The 22244-nt window shown below is 43.9% G+C and overlaps 1 protein-coding gene across 1 annotated transcript; it reads left to right on the top strand.

Moving 5' to 3' along the window:
• On the top strand, positions 1-21359 carry axin2 (axin 2 (conductin, axil); the record flags this gene model as incomplete). The annotated part of the gene is given in 17 exon segments (XM_079252362.1): positions 1-111; positions 113-127; positions 4245-4289; positions 4293-4311; positions 4314-4342; positions 4346-4395; positions 8265-8316; positions 8320-9203; positions 11030-11161; positions 13732-13834; positions 15686-15826; positions 15920-16449; positions 16550-16726; positions 16810-17025; positions 17140-17271; positions 17957-18115; positions 20521-21359. Coding segments are annotated over 17 exon segments (2922 nt in total). The 3' UTR covers positions 20648-21359.
• Between the last annotated feature and the right edge of the window lie 885 nt (positions 21360-22244).

Below are 22244 nucleotides of genomic sequence, written 5' to 3'. Positions count from 1 at the left end.
ATGTCATTTCCACAGAGCCGACATGGCCCCATTAAGGATCAAAGCCTTTGCTTCCTCTCAGTTATCTCCACATCAGACAGTGGACTGTTGTGTGACAACAGTAAAGGGCGGTCATGGAGCTCCTAAGGTTTCCACTCATCCACCATTTTCTCACTTCATGCAAGCGCTCACAGCTGCCGTGCCATGGTTGCGCAATCGAAATGTGGGTAATTTTCGTGCACTTGCTTGAGGTCGTGATGTTGGGTGGGGGTTTTTTCTTGAATGCAGGAAGATTTCAAATCTGCTGCACACTTTATCTAAAAAAAAAAAAAAAAAAAAAAAAACTTGCTACATGACTGAATCAGAAATGTCTTTCATTTTGTCTTTCAACGCTGCTTCTCTGCAGAGAGGAACCTTAAAACTAGAGTTTCATGTATTTCATTCACGTAGTACATCAGAGAGATTATTTGAGGGCATAAATTTCAGGACTCGCTCTACTTTCAGCACAGTGATTTGTGGGCATTCGCCACCTCTTGCAAAGTTTACACACATGTGACGTGCTATGTGTTCACTCTTGTGACAGGCCTCTGGGATTGACTACATCAGCGTGTGATTGACAAAGTCATCATCTGCGTGAGCATGCGTGCCACTGGATCTTTTTATAGAGCTGTATTCTGAGTCAGACCCTAGGAGGCTGGTGCTTGGCTGCATTACACTGCTTGCATAAATAAACCTGTTTATCGCCAACACTTCACACACACACACTACACCCTCCCTGTGTTTCATCTATGCCGTTTCTTCCTACTTTCCCTCACGTTTTCTCCGTTCTCGTCTTTCTCCGAGCATGTTTCATTCTGCCTTTGTTGACGTGGTATTTATGGAAGAGTTTTCTGGGGGTTTTTTTCTTGACTTTTCCCAGTCCTGTCACTCAAGTGCAACAGGGACTGTGAAAAAGATATGCAGCTGTGTGATCTGAGAACAAGTGGGTTAGAGGCTATACAGACTTGCTGAAGAGGGAACAGCAGCCTGTGGTTTTCTTCATTATTGTGAGAATCTACCATCTGATGGTGTGGGCTGAGCGGAGGGACAGAGGTGTGCAAGACAGTGTGGGAGGTTTGTCAGTATCGCTTGGCCTCTGTCTCTGTCTGGGTAGCCTGGATATGTCTTGCAATGCTGACATCGACTAATGAGCATAAAGTTGAAAATGCATCCAGAGCTTTTGCTGCTGATGTGGCTCACCTGTACCTCCCTAGAAGGAAAAAGTTCCTCTGTGGCCTCACTCCGTCTCTCCTATCTATCCATCTCTATCACCTTATTTTGATCATACACCTCCACAGAAAACCTGACACACATCCACACACTTCTTGCATCGCTGATGTTTCTGACTCCCACACTGTATCATTTCTTTGTGTTTATTTTTTTACTTGTCTAACTTGTATGTTTGAGATTTAAAATGCACACATAGGCACTTTTTTCACATTTTAATCTAATGTATACAATTTTAAATGATGGCATCTTTACTGCTGTAATAGGCTCCTTAATTTGAAGTGTTTATTAGAAGTGTGGCTTTAGCTTTGAACTTTATGCTCTCCCTTCATATTTTCTGTTTTGTTGTGCGCAGAATAGTTTCAGTGAGTGACAAGTTTAAACTACTGGCACAACACTCCTATGCAGTAAAGCTGTTATCGTCTTGATAACATGAGCAAGACCCTCCATTAAAAAGGGCAATCTGTGGATAGTGATATTTGTTGCCCTAAAACTTGTATACGCATTGTTAATCATGATCTCTCAATCTTATTGTTGAACGATATACACGCATATTTTTATTCAAAAACTAGTAAATTCCCTTTTTACCCAAATTGTCTTATCTTATCATAGGCCTGTCCCACATTTTTGCAACATGCTGCTGGCTGCGTTGGTATGTTGTCTTCATATTCTTTGTAAACAAGGACTAAAAAATGTACATTCCATTCTATTCCTGTTTCATCGTTTTAAAACCATCTCAACCTCCTAGTTACAGCCCCCTAAGCCCCTTTATGCCAATGCTTTTACGTCAGTTTCATGTCATTTGGTGTGAAATGATCTAGCTGCTACTTCGGACATGGCACTTGTGTCCTCATTGGTCAATGGAGAAAGAAAGAAAATAGAAAAAGTGTAAAACTTCTGCTTCTTGTAGCTTACATTTTTTGCCATCTCATTTTCAGATTTCTCTGTATGGACCTTTTCTCAGTCCAATGATCTCCTCTAAATCTTCTGGTTAAGTCGCCTGTCGTCTTCAGAGCATGCCTCTGTTGCCATGGTGCCGTCCCTATGCCACACCCCTTTAATGAAGCAACAGGAAAGAAGGGAAGAGATAAAATCTGGCATCTGATGAATGGACGAGCAAGTTAAGTAAGTTAATCACCTTACTAGTGGGGAAACCCTGCACTCACAAGTCAGGAAGGAGGGGAGATAGGGTTTAAGTGACAGATTAAGGATGAGTGAAGGAGTCGAGGGTTCAGGTTAATACTGATTCAGATGGATCGCTGTCCTGTCAAGCATGGCAGGACTGGGGCGTCCAGCATGTCAAGTGTCTGCATGGTGCTTCAGTATGAGCAGCAGAGGAAATAAAAGTCATTACTGTCAGTGTAGAGTGAGCTTCATGGCCCAAACGGGATTAGACAGTGCATCTGACATTGTTTCTATACATTGGTAGACTTAAAAGTCAAGCGCAAAATGGGATTAAAATGAGGGGAAAAAACCAATAAATAACCTTCAACACCCCCCCCCCACCACCACCACCACCCTCTTCTCTTACTGTCTTTTATTCCTTCTGTGCCTTCCTTGCCTACCAATTCCCTTCCTGTTTCATGTCTCATTCATAGTCTACTCTCTTCACCTGTTTTGCTTCCTATTATGTTCTCCCTGACACATTTATCTCTCCATTCTTCCATCTCTCACACACTCATCCTCATTATCAAAATTCCCAGGTAGCCACAGACTCCCACTCTCTCTGTTTAGCAAAGAAAAATAAAAAAATATATAATAATTTATTATTTTTCTTTAAAAAAAACAAAACAAAAAAAAACCATCCTTCTGGGGCCAATTGGTGCTTGAAATCCAGCTTCATTCCCCTCAAACTGAACCCTTTCAAAAACAATCCTCACCACCACTTGCTTTGCCCCCACCTCTTCTTCCTCTTTCAAAACAGCCCCATAACATACTTGCAAATTGTTGCCCTTCCTTAACTTTTAAGGGTATTACGCACCATGTCCAACTTCAAAGCCTGTCTTAACTCCACACTTTAATTGTATCTTCCCCAGCTCGCTGCATGCCATTTGATTCTGCTGACAACAGCACTTCTTCTCTTCTCCTCCATCCTTCTCCTCCCATACTCTTCATGCCACCTCTTGGTCCTCACTTATGTTGACCCCGTGCACCGTCAGCACCACTACTGCAGCTCCTCTCATCAGGTTTTTGCTCCCTTCAGAGGCCATTGTCCCCCTGTTGTCACCTACTTTGAAGAGGTGGCCTCCATTTCCTCTCTGTCGGCAGTTGATTGTCGCCTGCGGTGTGTACACACCAAACAAACTTGAAACAGTAACCCCCTGTCCTACACTGGCAGTCTCCTACTCTCTTTATCTTCTCTCTATGCAAGCTGACTTCCTCCTCATGGCCCTGGTTGATAATTGCCATAAGCTTCCCTCTTGGTTTCATTTTCCATTGTCCTCCCCCAAAATTCTTGGCTCTGGCTTGAGATAAAGGGATGAGTACTTCAAAGGGGTCTGCAAAGAGTTTAACCCCAAGCCGAAAGGAACAGCGCACAATACTGTAATTGAGAGGAGTTACTGATCACAGAGTTGCGGCACAGAGAGGTCGGCCCAGTGGACACACACACACACGTACATACGTATACACACTCTCTCTGAGTGTTTATGGTTGCAACTGAGGTGGTCAGTAGCAGTTACAGCAGGCTACGACTACTCTGGAGAACACAGTTGTAAAAATCTCTCCAGCCTTCTACAGTTTTTAGAAGATTTCTTTTGAATCAAATTTGACTTTAGACGAGATCGAAAGCCAAGTTTTGGTGATCTTTAATGCCCACTGAGACAAAGAACTGATTAGACTAGGTAGCGATTTACATGTCCCCTCTTGTCTCTATTTATACCGCCCTTTGTAGTCAGAGTTTGACCGGTCCCTGTAATAATATATCCCCATAAAGAAAGACAATTACATCCCATACCCTCTCCCCTCTAAGCCCCCTTTCAAAGGTTTTTTTTTTACAGGGCCAGGCACCAAGGACACCTCTGGTCTCAGGCCAGTCACAGACCTAAGGTCAGCTCCTGAGAGGCAGCAGGAGGACCTGATCTATGGGGACCTCCCATGAACCATAGAGGGGGTTGACAAGGCAGGACATGAGGGCCCAACTGGCCCCAGGTATATGCAGGGGTCCACACTATTGCCATGGAGATGGTTTCCACCCTGGTGTGTTTACTGTCAGAGGTCAGCCTGAGCCCTCCAAAGTTAACAAAGACTGACACTGTCAAGGGAGCCCTCTGAGTATTAACCAGATGACCTGTGTACCTACAGAGAACCCTCACCTCTGCAGATTGCTTTTAGGACATAAGTGTACATGCAGATTAGTTTTATGTCTTACTCATCGATGCCTTGACTCTGCCATAGTTCCAGATATACAGAAGGGAATTCATCTTTTTTTGTCTTTTATGAGAATATCCTCACAGCCAGGTCAGATCAACCACATTCTGATTTATCAATGCTTTCATTTGTCATAAGAGTTCAGTTATTTCTTTAAGACGTTCCAGATGTCTCTCATTTTTCAGAATGTAAAGATTAACTGGGGCCGTTTCAGCATCTGATTCATTGCTTGCTAGTTTTCATTCACCTTCAACAGATTGTGTCCAGGTGTAGTAGAGTCTTGTTTTTATTTTATTCAAAGTGCGGTTGGTTTTTTATTTTTTGTCTCTATTCCAATAACCTTCTCTGCAAAGTTTCCACATACCCTCAGAGACATGCCGGGGTACCTGGTGTTCCAATCCTCGTCATTTTTTTTTTCCCTCTTCCAAGGCAGATTTAGCACATATTTAGTGGTGTTAGTTGGTTTGTCTGTCTGTCTTTCTGTCAGTAGCATAACTAAAAAACTTATGGACATGTTTAGATTAAATTTTCAGGAAAGGAATAAGGAACACATGACTAGAATCTGGGGTTGATCCATATCACTTCCTGGATCCACAAATTTTTCCAAGGAGTCTTTACTATGGGGAGATCATTTTTCCATCAGAGCTTCTCATGATAAAAAGTGGCTTGGCAGAGGTCAGCACTTTGAGTGTGTCTAGTTTTGTTTTTTTTTGTTTTTGTTTTTTTTTATCTTTTACATATTTTCGCATTCTGAGTTTAATATTGGGATTTTATTTTGTTGTTTTTTTAGGATGTGTGTGCACAGAATTTGTAGGTGATAAAGTTGTCTTTGAATGATTTTCATCATTGTGGCCTTTTCTAGCAATTTTCTCTCTTCTCAACCTTGATGGTAAGCAAGGCATCTAGGGAAACACTTTCACTGTACCTTTGACAAACAGGCTCATCAGAGTATTTGCTTTTCTGTTTTTTTTTTGTTGTTTTTTTTTTTGTTTTTACAGTTTTTTCTTTTTTGGCCCCATGACAACTGAGAGTAAAAGGACACACAGACACCTACAGTCTCTCCTTCAAGAATATAGCCACTCATTTTGCACAAAGGGTACTATGTGGTTCCTCTATTGATTACTAAGGACCCCTTCAAAACACTATTGATTCTGCTCAATGAACACCATTATAACTGTTTACTGTAGTCAGCCTTGTATGATTAATAGAAGCATCCAAAATATCTGCTTTTCTCCACATCCAAACTGTGAATGGGAGGCATATTTGATATGTGGGAAGGTTTTTCCCCATATTTTGTCTCATTGTCTGTTGCAATTGGGGTGTATGCACAAAGCAGAGGTGCAAGAAGTGGTCATTCTTGGGCTGAATTCCTCTGTAGACATTTGGACAGTGAGCGTGTTTTTGTCTGCTGTATGTGCATGTGCACATGTTACCACTGGTAGGAGCTGTGGAGTGAGATCAGCACTTCCCACATGTAGTACAGGCTGAACTAAAGCTGAGATGTAGAGTGATTATCCTCTATTATAATCACAAGGTATGTTTCAAGTCTGATGTACAAAAAATGTTTTGTTCATCATCATGCCTTTTAGCCCTGAACCAAGGAGACATCTGTGGTCTGCTTCTTCCAAAAGTGGATCACAATGGGATTAAAAATTAAAGAATGATCATTCTGCAAGGCTATCTTCTTGTTATATGGCCAAAATCTCAAACTGTTACACTGAATAACACTGAGCTGTGTTACTGTATACACACTGGGTTAAGCTTGGGGGGAAAATGCAGGCTAAAGAGAAACGAGCTCTACGTCTTTAAAGTGTGTGTGGCAACAGAGGGATTGTAACGATAATGCTGTTGGGGCGGCAGATCAGTTACTTCTGACGCTCCAAACCCTCAGGGAGTTGGCTCAAGATCGCCTGTCTTTGATAAGGTCCTCGCACTTTACATGCAACTTCGTCATCTGGGAAAAGACTGACAAAACGCAGTAAAACGTTCACAGATCAGAAAAAAAAGCAAGCAGGCTCGAATATACGCATAGTTTCGATTGACTGCTTTTTATACTAGAATCTTATCCAGTTGTTTCCCTTTTTTTTTGGAGAAAAAAAGCAGCAATTGTTTTTTATGCAGCTGTCGGGACCTGGCAGTCGGTTCCTCACTTTGAAGTATGCAGCTCCAGCCTCTCGGTTCAGTTGGTGTTGGAGTCGCCTATAGGACAGACCTACCGTACGGCATGGCAGCCTGAAAGCACGGGGAGGAGGAAAGGAGGAGGGAAAAAAGCGATATTTTTTTTCGTTTCGAGAGCAGTTTTTCCTTGCAAACCCGAACGGACTGTATTTGGACACGTTGTGGGGACCAGAAATGTGGATTATATACGCTTCTTGTGGATACAAACCCGGAGTTTAACTTGAGCGAACTCGTGGATCGATGGTAAGTTACACGAGCGCGTACCTCCTCAAACTGGCCCCCATTGGAGTTCTCTTTGATGTGCTGTCGACTCGCCTTTGAAGTAATGTTCTGGGGGAAATTGTGCGTTTTTCTTGCGTTTTAAGATTGAAAAGTAGACTTTGTCGTCTGAGTCGTTCAGCTATTTTATTTTTTTATTTTTTATGAACGTCTTTGAAATAAGGCTAATTTTAAAGTTAAAGAAGCTGAGAAGTACTCCGTTCTAGTTGAGACATTCCTCCCCCACAAGATCCGAGGCTGTGGTACTTGAGACTGGACGCTTTCCGCCTTTAATGCTGCACTGAATAAATCTTCAGACTCGCTGTTAATGTTAACTTTGAGTTGCAATGTGGGTTGTTTTCTCCAAAAAGTACGATTTTTAGCTGTTTTACGCTCCTGTGTTCAACACTAAAGCACAGTAACCGTGTGTTGGTGGTTAAAAAGTGAAATGTGTGAAGTTGCACAGCAGCCTGTTGTCTTAAAACGCGGATCCACTGTTGCATTGGTCATCTGTAACAAACTGCTTTGATTACAGCTGAGTGTGTTTAGCAGTGGAGCAACACACACCACAAGCAGCAGCCAGTCTGCTCCATTCACAATGTTGGTCACGTTTTCTCATCTCTTGGAGTTTATCCCGCATCGATGTCCTACAGGTAGCTAACTCGAGGCTCGATTTTAGTTGGTCGCGAGAAGATGTTGAGTCCTAGAAATGACCACTTTTTTTTTTAAAGTGTCTGGCAAAGAGACATGTGCTCGTAGCTGTTCTTCAGCAAGGCAGCTTGACTCTCTAGCCCTGAAATCAGACGTGATGCATCCGGAAGCCGTGTCCGTGCGCAATGTTCTGCCGATTTGAAGGATAAATGTGCCATAAATGCGGTTCAGATCTTAACCCCCGCGTGTAATTTCTACCTTTTGGTGGTGTTACAGAAATGATGTGGATGCATCTCTCAGGTGGCTTTTTTTTTTTTTTTTTTTTTTAGTGTGTGAAATCACTACACACTCCTCTAATTTGTGTCCGAACAGCAGAAATCTCATTCCAGGGTGAGGTATAAAGAAGTCCTGTTTATGTAATGCTGCTGCATCGTTTTCTCCCAGTTTTCACTCTTCTGTTTCTGTAAAATTCATTGAGGGTCTGAAAAGGCTTTAACTGCGTTTCTACCCCTTTGAAGTCGGGGCGGATCTGGTTTTGATTAGATCAATACTTTGTGTTTCAGAAAGAAGACGGGCAGCCCGAGAGAAGCCCCCCCCCCCACCCCCCCGCTGACATAAGAGAGTGAGGAGATTACAGTAGAAGCTCGGAGGAGGCGATCAGCACACAGACTTTCTCCTTCTGCCTTCAGAGCCATGAGCCGGGTGCTTATGGACCATATCGGCAGTAGTTTCCGCGAAGATGCCCCTAGACCCCCGGTGCCTGGGGAGGAGGGCGACGCGCCCTGCTACCCCGGCAAATCCGCAATGATGAGACCCCTGGAACCCCCCAAATCAGTTCTGCTCGATTCTCCGGGTTCCTCGGCCAGAAGGAACGAGGATGGTCTTGGGGAGCCAGAGGGGAGTGCCTCCCCGGATTCACCGCTTTCCCGGTGGACAAAGTCTTTGCACTCTCTCCTCGGGGACCAGGACGGTGCTCTTCTTTTTAGGTTGTTCCTGGACCGAGAGAAATGCGTCGACACTTTGGACTTTTGGTTCGCCTGCAACGGCTTCAGGCAGATGGACTTAAAGGATTCTAAAACGCAGAGAGTCGCCAAAGCTATTTACAAGCGCTACATCGAAAACAACAGCATTGTTGCCAAACAGCTGAAGCCCGCCACTAAAACCTTCATCCGGGATAATATCAAGAAGCAGCACATTGACTCTGCCATGTTCGACCAGGCGCAGACGGAGATCCAAAGCAACATGGAGGAGAACGCCTACCAGATGTTTTTGACCTCTGACATTTATCTCGAGTACGTGAGGACTGGCGGAGAAAACCCGAGTCACGTTAACTCGAGTGCTTTGGGCAACCTGAAAGTTGTTTGTGGATACCTGCCCACGCTCAATGAAGAGGAGGAGTGGAGTTGTGATTTCAAAGCCAAAGCACTGGTTGGACTGGCGGCCAAGGGGCAGAGGGCCCCCTTGCCAGTGAGAGCTGTGGAGGTGATGGACAGGGGATACAGGTATGTCTGCAACGCGTTTTTATTTTCTTCTCATTTTGGTGGGGGGGGGGGTGGATAAAACCCAAAACCAATTCTTTTGGGGGTAGCTCAGTTAAAATGCGTCGGTGCAACACATGTTTTTTCTTCAGAGTTTGCAGAAAACTCTGCCTGTCCTCCACTCCCTCGACTCTGGCCTCTCTCTCCCCTCTCACCGTCTCCACAAGCAGCCCTCTGCTGGCGCTCGCCTGGATTTCCGGGGCTTTGAAATAGTTCCGCAGAATGAAGGATCGTCTTCCAGAGGAAAAGTTCACAGAGCATGGCTGGCTCTGGCCCCAGCCAGCAAATAATAGATGATGACATTGCTGTGCTATGCCTCCTCCTGTACCATACTGTCAAGCGCAGATATAAATCTTTTGCAGATCCATAGATTGCACTTTGAAGTCGTTCTGCAGCTGAGTTTAAATGCCTGTTCTTGCTTTTCCTGCCTCCCCTGTTTAAATCTAAGTTAAAGCTGCTGTTAATCACATGTTTGTTTTTGTGTGTGTATATGTATGTATGTATGTATGTGTATATATATGTATGTATGTGTATGTATATATATATATATATATATATATATATATATATATATATATATATATATATATATATATACATATATATATATAATACACATATAATATAGTATGCCAAACTAAAGGACATCATCAGGTGGAGATAGATAACCCTGAGGGGATTGAGTAAAACTATATTGGCATGGATTGACAGCTCGGCTGGAGTGTTTGTAGCCAAACCTGCAGAACAGCCCCCTTTTCACATACACACGTCTCTTTCTTCCTCTTTTTATTGTCACCAAACACATTTAGAACATGTGGAACCCATTTCTTCCTTTTCCTCATGCCTCTATTCACCTCATCTCATGTTCTCTTAAAAGGGAAAACAAACCCTGAACGGCAGCAGCTACAGTACAGAATCAACACCCCACCACCATCTCCTCCCCTCCTTCTCACTCTCCTCTTTCCTCTCTTCTTGTTTGCGTCAATTCTCCTCTGATTCCCTCCTTTGCTGCCCCCCCCCCCCCCCCCCCCCCCCCCCCCCCCCCCCTTCTCTACTTTTATCTTTTTTTCCTTTTGAAAACTCAGGGATGGGGAGTACGAGGCATGCTTTTGGAGCGAAAGTGAGGGGAAAGAGAGCGGAAAGGAAGGATGGGGAGTGAGAAGGGAGGGTGCATCTAATGAAAGGGGGGGGGTTAGTAGTAAATGAGGGGGTGAAAGAGAGGCAGGGAGGGAAGAATGCAAGGCCAGCTGTGTTAAATACCTGACTCTCTGCAAGCCCCTCTGAAGGTCAGTCTGGAATTGGGGGGGCCTGCATCTTTAGTCATGCTGGGTCTCCCCCTTCCCTTTCTCTCCCTTTTATTTCCTTCTCTGACATACTCTCATGCTTCTACTATATACTTTTTTTTTTTTTAGCTGGGGTGGAGGTGGGTGTTACTCTCCTCTTTCCCCCTGCACTGTGGCAAGAATGCAAACACAGTGAGACATGTATGCTGGGGAAAGAGTGAGTGTGGATGAGGGGAATGGAAAGAGAAAATGTGCGACTTCTCAGAAAGTTTTTCCCTGTGCAGATGAAGTTTGCCAGAACCCAAACTAGCCTTACATGTATCCATCAGAGTTACCTAAAACAACCTAAAATAGTTACAGAAAACACCACATCACAGATTTTAGATGTCAGTGAAATGAACTCCAAAACAAGTTGAAACATAATGTCACCATTATGTTTTCTGCTTTATTTTTTTTTAAAGTTTTAATATTCAAATTAACCTGATGTCGTTGTTGTTACCTTCACAGATCATACAAAAGAGGAGATCCACTCAACCCCTGCCATGTAGGCTCCTTTGCCCCCGTCAGCAGCACCAATGACAGCGAGGTTTCCAGTGATGCCTTGACTGACGATGCCATGTCTGTGACTGATAGCAGTGTGTAAGTGAATATCTACAAAAATGTGTATTACTGATACCTGCATTCAGCTGGATGTTGGCAACTGCAACCAAACTGTAAGATTGGTTTGCTTTATTGATGAATTGTGTGTCCTTAAACGCTCGACTGGAGCAGCCAGGATACGTTGAGCAAGCTTGATTTCAACAAATCTGTGCTGTTTAAATATTAACTGATATACTTGTTACTTCTCCCATCGATTAATCATTTAAAATGTAAAAACTTAAGGAAGAAGCTAAATTTAGTTTTGATTTGATAGTGAGATAAACTCCCATGGCCTCAAATGGATCCTTGCCTTCATCTTCTTCTGACCAGCTTTCAAAACCATCCTGTGCTGCAATCTTTGTTGTCACCACAGAATTTATTTTTCAACAACTGAGTCCACTCTGAATTGTTTTAGACTCATGTCGGATTTATTTTCCTGCTAAAATGTGTTGATTTGCACATTCTCCCACTCTCTCTTTCAGACCTCTCTATTCTGTGTAAACACAGTGTGCAGTTTAATCAAAATAACCCACATTTTTGTCTTGTTACAGTTTGGTACATAATAATTAAACATGTTTTTTTACTTGCACTGAAGAACATAGAATTTTTTGTATTTAATCAAAACTTCATAAAAATGTAAGACACGTTTAATATGATTTTTTAAATGATTAATTTTAGTTTTAACTAGTCAATTTATAAAATAGGTTGCTTCCTTGCTTTTTGTCCAGTGACTATTGGAAATGCATTCTATATATTCTTTTAAGTTTTACACTTTGTAGATGTAATAAATAGTGTAGCTTCATCTTGATCATCTACTCTTAAGAAAACAAAACTTAAAACTTCACTGCTGCAAGTGTTGACACATTCATAACCTAATATAATCATGTGTGTGACAGTTTTGTCCATTAGCCTTTGAGCTTTCTAATCAAGGAATTGTCTAATGGCTCATGTTCTGCCACAGCCTTCATGTGGTTCCAGCTTATCTGTGTACGTGCTTCTGGCCCCGTCGTTAAGCATGACTTGTTGTAATCATGTGTCCATCAAATGACAGGGTGCTGTGTTGTCATTGAGTGAAGCTGGCTCAAGGCCAGGAGAACCCTACCTATCTGGTTTTTAGGATGAGAAGCAGAAGAATGATAGTCCAAACCAATCTTTACCTCAACTCTGTTGAGAAATGGAAAAGCCCACATGGATGATGTCAGTAACACAGCAGGGCCCACTATTACCAAGCTAATGATACTTATAGGCTAATATGCTGACGGTCGCTGCAACTTGGGCCGCACAGAAATGTGGCAGCTGTGTAGCCTTTTCTTTTTTCTTTTTTTTTTTTTACAATAGGGAGTTGCATATCTCTTTGACAGTCAAAGAGACAGAGGGCCATATAGTCCTGTTCTGGTGTACTTTGCCCAGCGCAGCTTCAAAGCTCCAGGCTGCAGGGACACGACTTCCTCACCTCATTTCCTGCTCACTTTGGCCTTGATCAGAATATCTGCCTGTCTGTAGGTCAGTTCAAAACGGCCATAAACATTTGAATCTCATTTACAGATAGAGAAAAAGTTTTTCTCTAAGTGAAAAAAGGAAGTGGGGGTGTGTAACAGGGGAGTAGGTCGTTGGTTGGGAAGAGAAAGAGAGTGGTGAAGGGGGGGATTTTTTGCTTATATCTTATTTATGGATTTGCTTGGACGCTGGGGAATGCAGCTGCGCAGACTTCAAACATTACCTTATCTTACAAACCAGCCTTTTGATGTGCGGAGATCAGAGGCTGGCTGCGGCAGCGCTTGCCAAATGAAGATTGGGAGTGTGGTGGTGGGGTGGGGGTGTTGCTCGTGCGCATGACTGTGGCATTTCAAAGCAAAAGTGGAAAAGTGCCCCTCTGTTAGGCTAAGTCACCAGGAAAGTTGTGTTTAGCATTGGGAGAAAAGACACGGTTTTATACAGTTACAGTTCAGTTTGAAGCTTCGGCCAGTGTGTTGTTTGATTTAATCTTTCAGCCTCACAGAGAGTTTAACCAGGTTAGCTACACTCTTGTGTGCTGTCTTGTAGTAACGCTTCCTTTTAATAGGTATGATGAGAAGCTAATGATAAATGTATCCTCAGCTTAACATAAAATTCAGAAGGGGAATGCTAATGCTGGCATTACTTCTAGGCTGTAGAGGCGAGCATACTGTGACTTCAGTATGTGAGTGTGTGTGTGGCGTTAAAAGGAAGCGGCCAGCAGGCTACCCAGTGTCGTGCTGGAGCCAGAGCTGAAAATGAGTGTCATTTCTAGGGCAAATAAAACCTCCCACCACCTCTCTCAGAATCCCGAAGCCTGGTCTGCCCCGACATACATACAGACCGGAAATGCTGGCGTGATTCATCTCTCAAGTCTCGCATTTGTTTTTAGATTTAAGCCTGGAAGATTTAAAGCTAAACGTATTGGAGAATTAATAAATTAGATCTCCTCTCGCTTGCAGTCTGTTTGATCTCTCTGGTTGGCTAACAAGGTTCTTCCTGAATGGCTGTGTGGTCTTTAATGATGTGTCTGATTGGATAATTGACTTTTGTGATCTGTCTGTGTGCCCCCCCAGAGATGGCATCCCTCCGTACAAACTGGGTTCCAAGAAACAGCTACAGAGAGAGATGCAGCGCAACATGAGGATGAACAGCCAAGTGTCTTTGCCTGCTTTTCCTGTAAGTAACACACATGGAACACAGACATGCATAACTCCACATACACATGCTATGAAATGTTTTTGAGCCAGGGTCCCACAGTGTAATTTCCATACCACCCTGCGTTCTGGGTTTCTTGGTTTCTATGAATAGTACAGTGCAAACTGTATTTGGCATTCTCAATTCGACAACACCAGCAAAGATCTGAAGGGTAATGTCAAAGACCCAGCCTCCCACTCAGATTCACACACACACACACACACTCACACAAGCAGGCATACAAACACAACCCCCCTCCCTACCTTTGGTGTCACCTACACCCCCATTAGGGTTCCTTGAAGTCTGCGGGAGACGGGGAGGTCTCTAAGCTGTTTATCGCCACAGCGCTCGGAACACACTGGGGTTTTTCTTCCCCGCCGATGCTGTAAATATGGAGAACAGGGAGAGATGAGGAAGATCTCAGCCGCTTTATCCCGAGGGCTCTGAAATCAGCCTGGTTCCTCAACAAAAACACAAAGATGCTCACATTCACACGCACGTGCACGCACTCCCAGCGCTTTGATCCACAGGATGAATGGAGCAAATGCACGGGGAAGTGACAACTTCCAACAGAGCTGGCCCCCTTTTCTGCCAAAGCACCCCCCTTCCACACACACACACACAAATGCTCAGCCATCCCCCTCTAAAAGTGAATGATCTGAGGGAAGAGCCTGAGCATGTCATGTGAGCTCTCAGCAGGTCAGAGGGGAGTTGGTAGCTGAAGGCTTAGGAGAAACTAACTTCAGGGTGAGAGAAAAACAGGAAAGGAGGTCCAAATCTGTGTATGATGGGGGGGGGGGGTTCAACTTGCTGAAGCAGTTATAACAGCAGCATTTAAAAAAAAAAAAAAAAAAAAAACTTGGCTTAACCCTGACTTTACCATCATGATGCGGTAAGAGAGGACTGCTGTTTGTGTCAGAAGATCCACAGATTGGATCTTTCTGCTTTTGTTTTGTTTTTTGCTTTTATTCTTGTTTTTGTTTCCGTCTGATTTTCGGCGATGTCTGCCATTCCCATGGTGCACCAGCCCCAGGCACCAACAAAGAGTCCCTCCTTTTCTCCCTTTTTCCTCCCCTTTATCCTGACTACAAAGAGATATAAGAAGTGAGGAAAAGAGGAAGAAAATTCAAGAAGGCCTCAGCGCAAAAAAAATGCAAATAATTTAAGATGCGTGTGCACAAATACTCGTACTGTCACAATACTGTGACTTGAAGGTGCCCAGTGTGTGACAAGGTTGGGGAATAAATTACCTGAACCTTTCTGATCTCACACTCCCTTTTTGGCACCTTTATCTCTTTCTTTCAAATCTCTCTTTACTTCATTTTCTGGAGTGAGCACACCATCTTTGCATCTCTGTTCCTCTCATTTTTTTTCCTTTTTTTTTTTTTTTTTTTTTTTTTTTTTTTTTTTTTTTTAATATCCCTCATCTTTTCCTCCCTGGAGTTTTCTTCTACCCCCTGTTGATATGTGGCTTTTATTCCTAGATGTAAAGCCACTGCTTCCCATCAATCTATTCCTTCATCCCTCCTTCCACCACCCTATCTTCCCACCCCCCGACTCCCACTGAGTGTTTGATATTTGACAAGGAAGCCTTTGAAGCGAGCTGACTTTAAAGAGGCCCGGTGATGATGACAGAAGGAACCAGCCGAGGCCTAGCCCAGCATGACTGTACACCAGTCCCTGCCGCATCTTTGTAGACCTGGGTGCTAGTTAGGGACCCATGATCACAACCGCCAGTTGAGAAATAATTTATAAATTCAGTCGGATGAGACAATATAAATAGATGTTTGCAATGTTATGATGCAACTTCTAATTATTTCTTTACTTTCAAAGCGCACTCACCGTCCTCCTAAGGAGATGGTCCCAATGAAGCCTGAGGAGTTTGCAGCCCAGCTGATCTCCCGCCTGGAAAACCTGAAGAGGGAACAGGACACCATCAGCTCTCTGGAGGAGCGACTACAGCAGATTCAGGAGGTTTGTGCATGATAAGTTTGAAAGAGAGAGCTGATTTAGTAATAAACGTTGTTTTCATTAGCTGATTTGTTTCGGATGTCTTGTTTTTAACAGGAAGAGGAAAGAGAGGACACAGAGATTGTTGGAAGTGCCCCTCAGCTCTCCCCTCATCCCTTGACCCTTCTCCCTGGCTCCTCTGACGAGGATCCTCAGGCCATCCTGGATGAACACCTGTCTCGAGTCCTGAAAACCCCCGGCTGCCAGTCCCCCACTGTGATCCGGCACTCTCCTCGCTCCAGCTCCCCGGAGCACCGGCCGTTCACCTGCGCAGGCTTTGGAATCAAAGCCTTGGTGAGGAACGGGTCCTCTAGCTCTCCTGTTTCAAGTGCTGATCAGGGGGCGCTAACCCTGGCATTGGGCCCCAGCAGGACCCTCATAAGCAGGCAGAGCACAAAACATATCCACCACTACATCCACCATCATGCCAGTCCAAAGTCTAAGGAGCAAATTGAAAGGGAAGCAGCTCTCAGAGTACACGGTGTGTGCTCCAGCAGCAGTGAGTGCCAACCCTGTCAGCCTTACCAGCGCAGCCGCAGCCTGGGCAGAGAGATCTGTGGGGCCATCTCAACAGACAGTCACATGGGGTGAGTGCCAGGGACTCGTTTGATCCCATGCCTTTCTTATTCCCTGGTTTTGTTACGTTAGACACATGAAAACAAACAATGCCACTTCTCTTCCTGTCAGGCGGTCCAGCTCTCTCTCGAGACGAGTGTGTCGCTCAGGGGCTGAAGATGGGGTAGCAGAGAGGTATATGGAGGATTGCGGGCCTTTACAGCTGCCCAGTGACACAACAGACCCAACCCAGAATGTGTTGCAGTGGATCCTGGAGAGTAAACGACAGGGCAGGCACAAATCTCACAGGTAAGCATTCATTAAATGGAGAAAAAAAATCTTTGTATGTCGCGCCGTCGCAGATCACTGATGCACTTTTTTTCCCCCTGCAGTACACAAAGCACCAAGAAGTCTTTCGGAGGTACGTCGACTCAGACACACACGTGGGGTGGTGGCGGAAGTTGCGGCCACTTGCGCAGCCACCAGCCAGCTCAGCCGTTCATTCAAGACCCTGCTATGCCTCCGCTGCCCCCTCCTAACACTTTGGCCCAGTTGGAAGAGGCTTGCCGCAGACTGGAGGAAGTGTCCACCAAACCCACTAAGCAAAGGTACAGAACCAGAGTGGACCTGTTGTGCTTCCTCATGTGGTTTTATGCAGCGGTCTTAAATTGGCTTTAGCTGCCCGATCATCAGAGTGAATATTCTCTTCAATCTCTTCCCAGACATTCATTATCCAGTTTTCAGCGAGAGAAGACCCACCAAGCGTCTGTCCAGGCTGGGGGGTCCGTCCCTCTGTCTCCTGCCAGTGCTGGCCCCGTCAGTCTTGTTACTAGCCCCGGTCTCCAATCAGAAGAGTACGATGCCTCTAGCGTCCTGCCCTCCCTCTCTTCTCCTCCTTTCTGCTCCTCTTCCTCCTCATCCTCCTCTCAACTATAACGTCCAACTTCCAGTGTACTTGGACCCTTTTAACTCTTCATGCTTTTCACCTGCACTGCAAACTGCACATTAACTAGACAGATGAGCAGTTGTTGAAAATTTATACATCACACACACTCATGTGTATTCTAGTTTAGTTTAAACTTTGCACACACACTTCCTTGTTGTTTGCATGAATCTTGTGCATTTGTGCTGCAAGTGTGGGTTGTGTAGTCACTGTACCGCCTGACTGACGCATCACCTTCGTATATGTATCATCTTTCATTGGCTAACAGTCAGTGCCCTGACAGTCAGCTGGGGCGAGCAGAGCTTAGCACAGAGAGCTCCTCTGAAGTGAGCCTACAAAGCCTTGGACATAGCTGAAGGGAAATTGATAACACTCATCCCCTTCTTTATGCACATACAACAAACAAGCACACACTGACTGCTAACAGGGAGCTGTTGCTACATCACTAGTCTGCAACTGTCAGCTGTACACTTATGTTTAAAGGTATTCTAGTATCTTAAAAGCTTCATCTTCTTATTTCTTCTTTTTATAATTAAGTATAACAAGTATCTGTGCCTTCTTTTACACCTTTTCTCTGCCTGTTTGTGTCCTTACAGGTGTAAGAAGGGTTTGGGAAGCCTTGTGGGGTGCAGTGGGGAGACTGTAGTGACATATTTCTTCTGTGGAGAGGAGATTCCTTATCGAAGGACCATGAAGAGCCACAGTCTCACATTGGGTCACTTCAAAGAGCAGCTCCGCAAAAAGGGCAACTACAGGTGTGTAGAAGGATGTTTATATAAAATATTTTTAATAAAAACTTAACTGGACAACATAACCCTCTCTAGATGTGTTTACTGTGTTAACCTAAGAAAGGTGCAGCTTTTAGACATTTCTTCTGAAAACGTTAGCAATCAAAAGGTTACTCTTTGCAGTGAAACTGTACATGCATGAAGACCTTAAATGTTGTCTCCATGTATGAGGCTATTTTTTTTTTCTTTAGTGTGTGCACAGTTGGTGTCAAGCGTCTGGTTTTGTGTACATGCAATGAAAAGAGAAGGACATGAGGGAGGGTGGTGCAGGGGTTAGTGGGAGAGCCTGAACTGTAGCGATTTGGGTCCCATCTGGTATTGATTTCCATGCTAAAGCACACTTAATACACATGGCTTTGAAGCCCCAGCCCCTTTCATTTCAACCAACAAAGACTCACACAAATGGCCAGCGTGCAAATTCTTCACTGATGCTATCAGGGCCTTCTTTTTCCTTTTTTCTTTTCCTCCTCACTCTGGTGTGTGTGAATGTGTGCACACATGAATGTGCTTGCATTGAATGCGCACAGTGTTTACACATGTTGTAATCATTTTATGGATATTTTTGAAAGGCAGATTGTTAAACGCCAGATCTGCTCTTTTGCTCGGCTACAAGGGCGCTGACTTACACCGCCCAGCTTCCATGTGTGTTTGCAAAGAGAGATTTTACTTTGATTGCTTGTATCCAGCATGCTTTAAAGATCAAACATTTATTGTTTAGACTGCCACGGTCTTTGGGATAAGCACAGCTCAAGCATTGTGTTAATAATTACGGGTATCAACCTGTAAGGAAAACAAACAAAAAAAAAAAAATCAGAAAACATCTTCCTGTCCAGATGTGCACAACAGCTTTCAGATCAAAAAATGTGGCAACTACTTAGCTCTGGGTTCTCAGTTCTCCATATCTTTTGCCCTATCACCACCACACACACACACACACACACACACACACACACACTCCTCTTCTTTGTCTGTTTGGCTTGCTGTATCACTTCCTGTGTCATACCATCCACTTTTATTTTGGGGGGGGGGGGGTGGACTGCAGGCTGCATGCTGCTTTAATAGCAGCCAGAGAATATGTGGAGTTGGGTCATTTCAACATGGCAGTGATTCAACAAAGAACAGTACTCAGTGCAAACGGAGAAAGGAGGAGGGGTGGGCGGGGGGGGGGGGTCTAGCCACATAAAACATGTTCCAGTGGAAATTCAGGCTCTCTCAGTCTCTGTCTCTCAGCAAAAAACACCATGGTTCTTTGAAGATCTTTTCTTTTTCTTCTTCTTTTTTTTTTTTGTTTTTTTAAAAAAGTAAGAAGGCTCCACATTTTTCTTTATTTCTTTTTTTTTGGTCCCCTGAGATGGAGAAGGAGGAAATGGTTATCAGGTTAGTCTTGCACTCTTATTTAATCGTGGTTCCCTACTTTGTCTTATTCACTAACTCGCTCAGTTCTCCTGAGAGGCCTTATGTAGTTAAAGTCTTCCTGTATTTTAAACGGAGCTATTTTTTTTTTTTTTTTACTAGTGGCCACCCTTGTGCTAATCGACAAACAGCCGAACAGCTCTGGTTGTGTAAATGGTGCATGTTTAACTTTGTCATCTACAAGGAGAAAAAAAAAGGCACTTACAAACATTCCAGTCACCCCACACATGGAGCAAACTGGAGCATTTTTCCATTACATAGTTGATGAGTGGATTCCCAGACCCTGCTAACCAACTCACCCCTGCTGCTTTCGCTTCCTCTTAAATGAGGATTTTTTTTTTTCTTTAAGGGGGGTTACATCATTATGCCCCAGTGAAGTCATGGCTGACGAAAAGTCCCACCTTTTACGTTTCTACTCTTCAGCACACAAACATAGAAAGCTGTCCGTCAGCTGCTCTTCCTGTAGCTCTCAGCAAGAGCTTATGACATCCACTGGGGTAAGGAAGGACATGGTGTACTCCTTGGTCTCTCCTCCTCCTCCTCCTCCTCCACTTTGTTCTTTTCTTTGTCCTGTAATAATGAACCAGGGGTTGGGAGTGAGCGAAAGCCCTGACTTCCAACGTGTGCGGGTGTGTAGGAGTCGGGCGGTAATGACAGGCAGACTTGGTGGCACCCAAAATTTTTGTCTTTGTCAAAGGACCCCCTCATTTGCACGCAGGTCTAATTGACCAACGTTAGTTGGGCCAAAAAGAAGAGAGGAAGTAAGAAGAGAAGGAGAGAGTCTTGTTTCAGTGTTTCTCTGCAGCAAGGTCTCCCCCACCTCCGTATGCAGGCTCAGCAGGCCGGATGTTTACGGTGTACAGATAACAGAAATGAGGCCTGGTGTTTCTAAAAGGTTAAACGATTGCTGTATATGAAGAAAAAAAATCTGATTATTAACATCTCGTGTCTCTCTGTAGGTACTACTTTAAGAAAGCCAGCGACGAGTTTGAGTGCGGCGCAGTTTTCGAGGAGGTGTCAGATGACGGCTCCTTGCTGCCCACGTACGATGGCAAGATCCTGGGGAAGGTGGAGAGGATGGAATGACTTTGTCCCACCAGCATTGTGGAATACTCTCTTACCAATGCCTCAGTCTGGTAGTAATTTACTGTTGGACTTGAGATGATGTTGAAGGAAAGCTGAAGTTTCACCAGGTGGACTAGATGAAAGATGGGAAACGAAATGAAAATGGGACAATACATGAATATTACTGGACTTATAAGTTACCAGCTACCCTGAAGTGAAGCGAACGTGGACTGCGAGTTGCTGGATTCGAGCCTTTCCAGTAGAGAAAACTCCAGACTTTAGGTGAATGACCACTTGTAGAAGAAGCAGGGCAGTGGCTTAAACTGAGACTGAGAGCCCCCCCTGACCCCTGCCTGTGCCAGCATCTGCCCATGCGCACTTGCTATCACATTACTAGTATGTATGCACATATACATGTACATTACATTGTATTGTGATGCTCATATTGCTGTGTAAAGATTTCTATATGCTATTTATTGGAAGCATCCCAGCCCCAAACGCTATTCTTCTTCCATGGACAAGCTGCTTGGAGTTGGAGAAGCTTCTCCAATTTCCCACATCCAAGATTTCTCTCTTCAAAGCATCGGTCCACAAAATAGGAAAAAGAAAAACCGTTTTAATCCAAATCAGCCCCTTGTATTTAACTGTCAAAAATACCTCCTCAACAGCTGGTCTCATTGCTGGATACCGTACTGCTGGAGCTCAAAAACGACTCTCTGACGTAAAGTTGGATCATATATTTACTACTGCAGTGCTATTTGTGGATATATTCCCATCTGCCCTTAGTGTGCTATGAAAAATGAGCAAAAATGCTATTAATGTTTAATTCCCTACTCTGGGACTCTGCCCAGCTAGCCTTGATCAGTCACGTCTTAGTGCCTTTGTTTCCGTGGCGCAGGCATCGCACAAATAGCCAACATATGTACCGAGAGGAAACTGCCCTGAACAGGTCCTTGAGTCCCCAAAATGTGTTTACACCAATATTAATATTTACCAACAAAAAGCTCTATAATGTGCTCCCCTGTGTGTGTGTGTGTGTGTGTGTGTGTGTGTGTGTGTGTGTGTGTGTGTGTGTGTGTGTGTGTGTGTGTGTGTGTGTGTGTGTGTGTGTGTGTGTGTGTGTGTGATGGAATTGCTTTCATTTGGGTTACTCTGTGTGTATTTGAATCCTGCTCGATGAGCTGATGATGATGGTGGTTGAATACACTATGTTCATAGTGACTTGTTTTCTTTTGTCATTGAGTACAGTAGCTGTGCCTACATGGATTCTTGCCATGTTTTACCCAGTTTTCAGGGTCTTATTAATCCCTTGATTTTTACAAGGGGCCTTATGTTTAAAAGATATTTTTATGCCTTTAGTATCTGTTTCATCATGTTTGTTTTATGATATTTTTCATGGCTTCCTCGGCTCCACATGTAAACTGTAAATTATGCGTTCTATAGAGCTCAGTTGAAAAGATGCCTCGGTACTTTAATTATTGTAATTATGAAGAGATGTAGCCTTTATTAAAATGTTCTATTTTTCAAATTGGCAAATTACTTCCTTTTGTTTTTTTTCCCTCTTTTTTTCTGTGTCTGTGTGTGTGTGTTTTGTGATTGGGAGGAATTTTCTAGCTCT

This window comes from Telmatherina bonti (assembly GCF_933228915.1).
Source record: "Telmatherina bonti genome assembly, chromosome: 14".
NCBI lineage: Eukaryota > Metazoa > Chordata > Actinopteri > Atheriniformes > Telmatherinidae > Telmatherina > Telmatherina bonti.
Note: the sequence above shows the minus strand (reverse complement) of the source record. Positions and strands in the feature narration are given on the sequence as shown.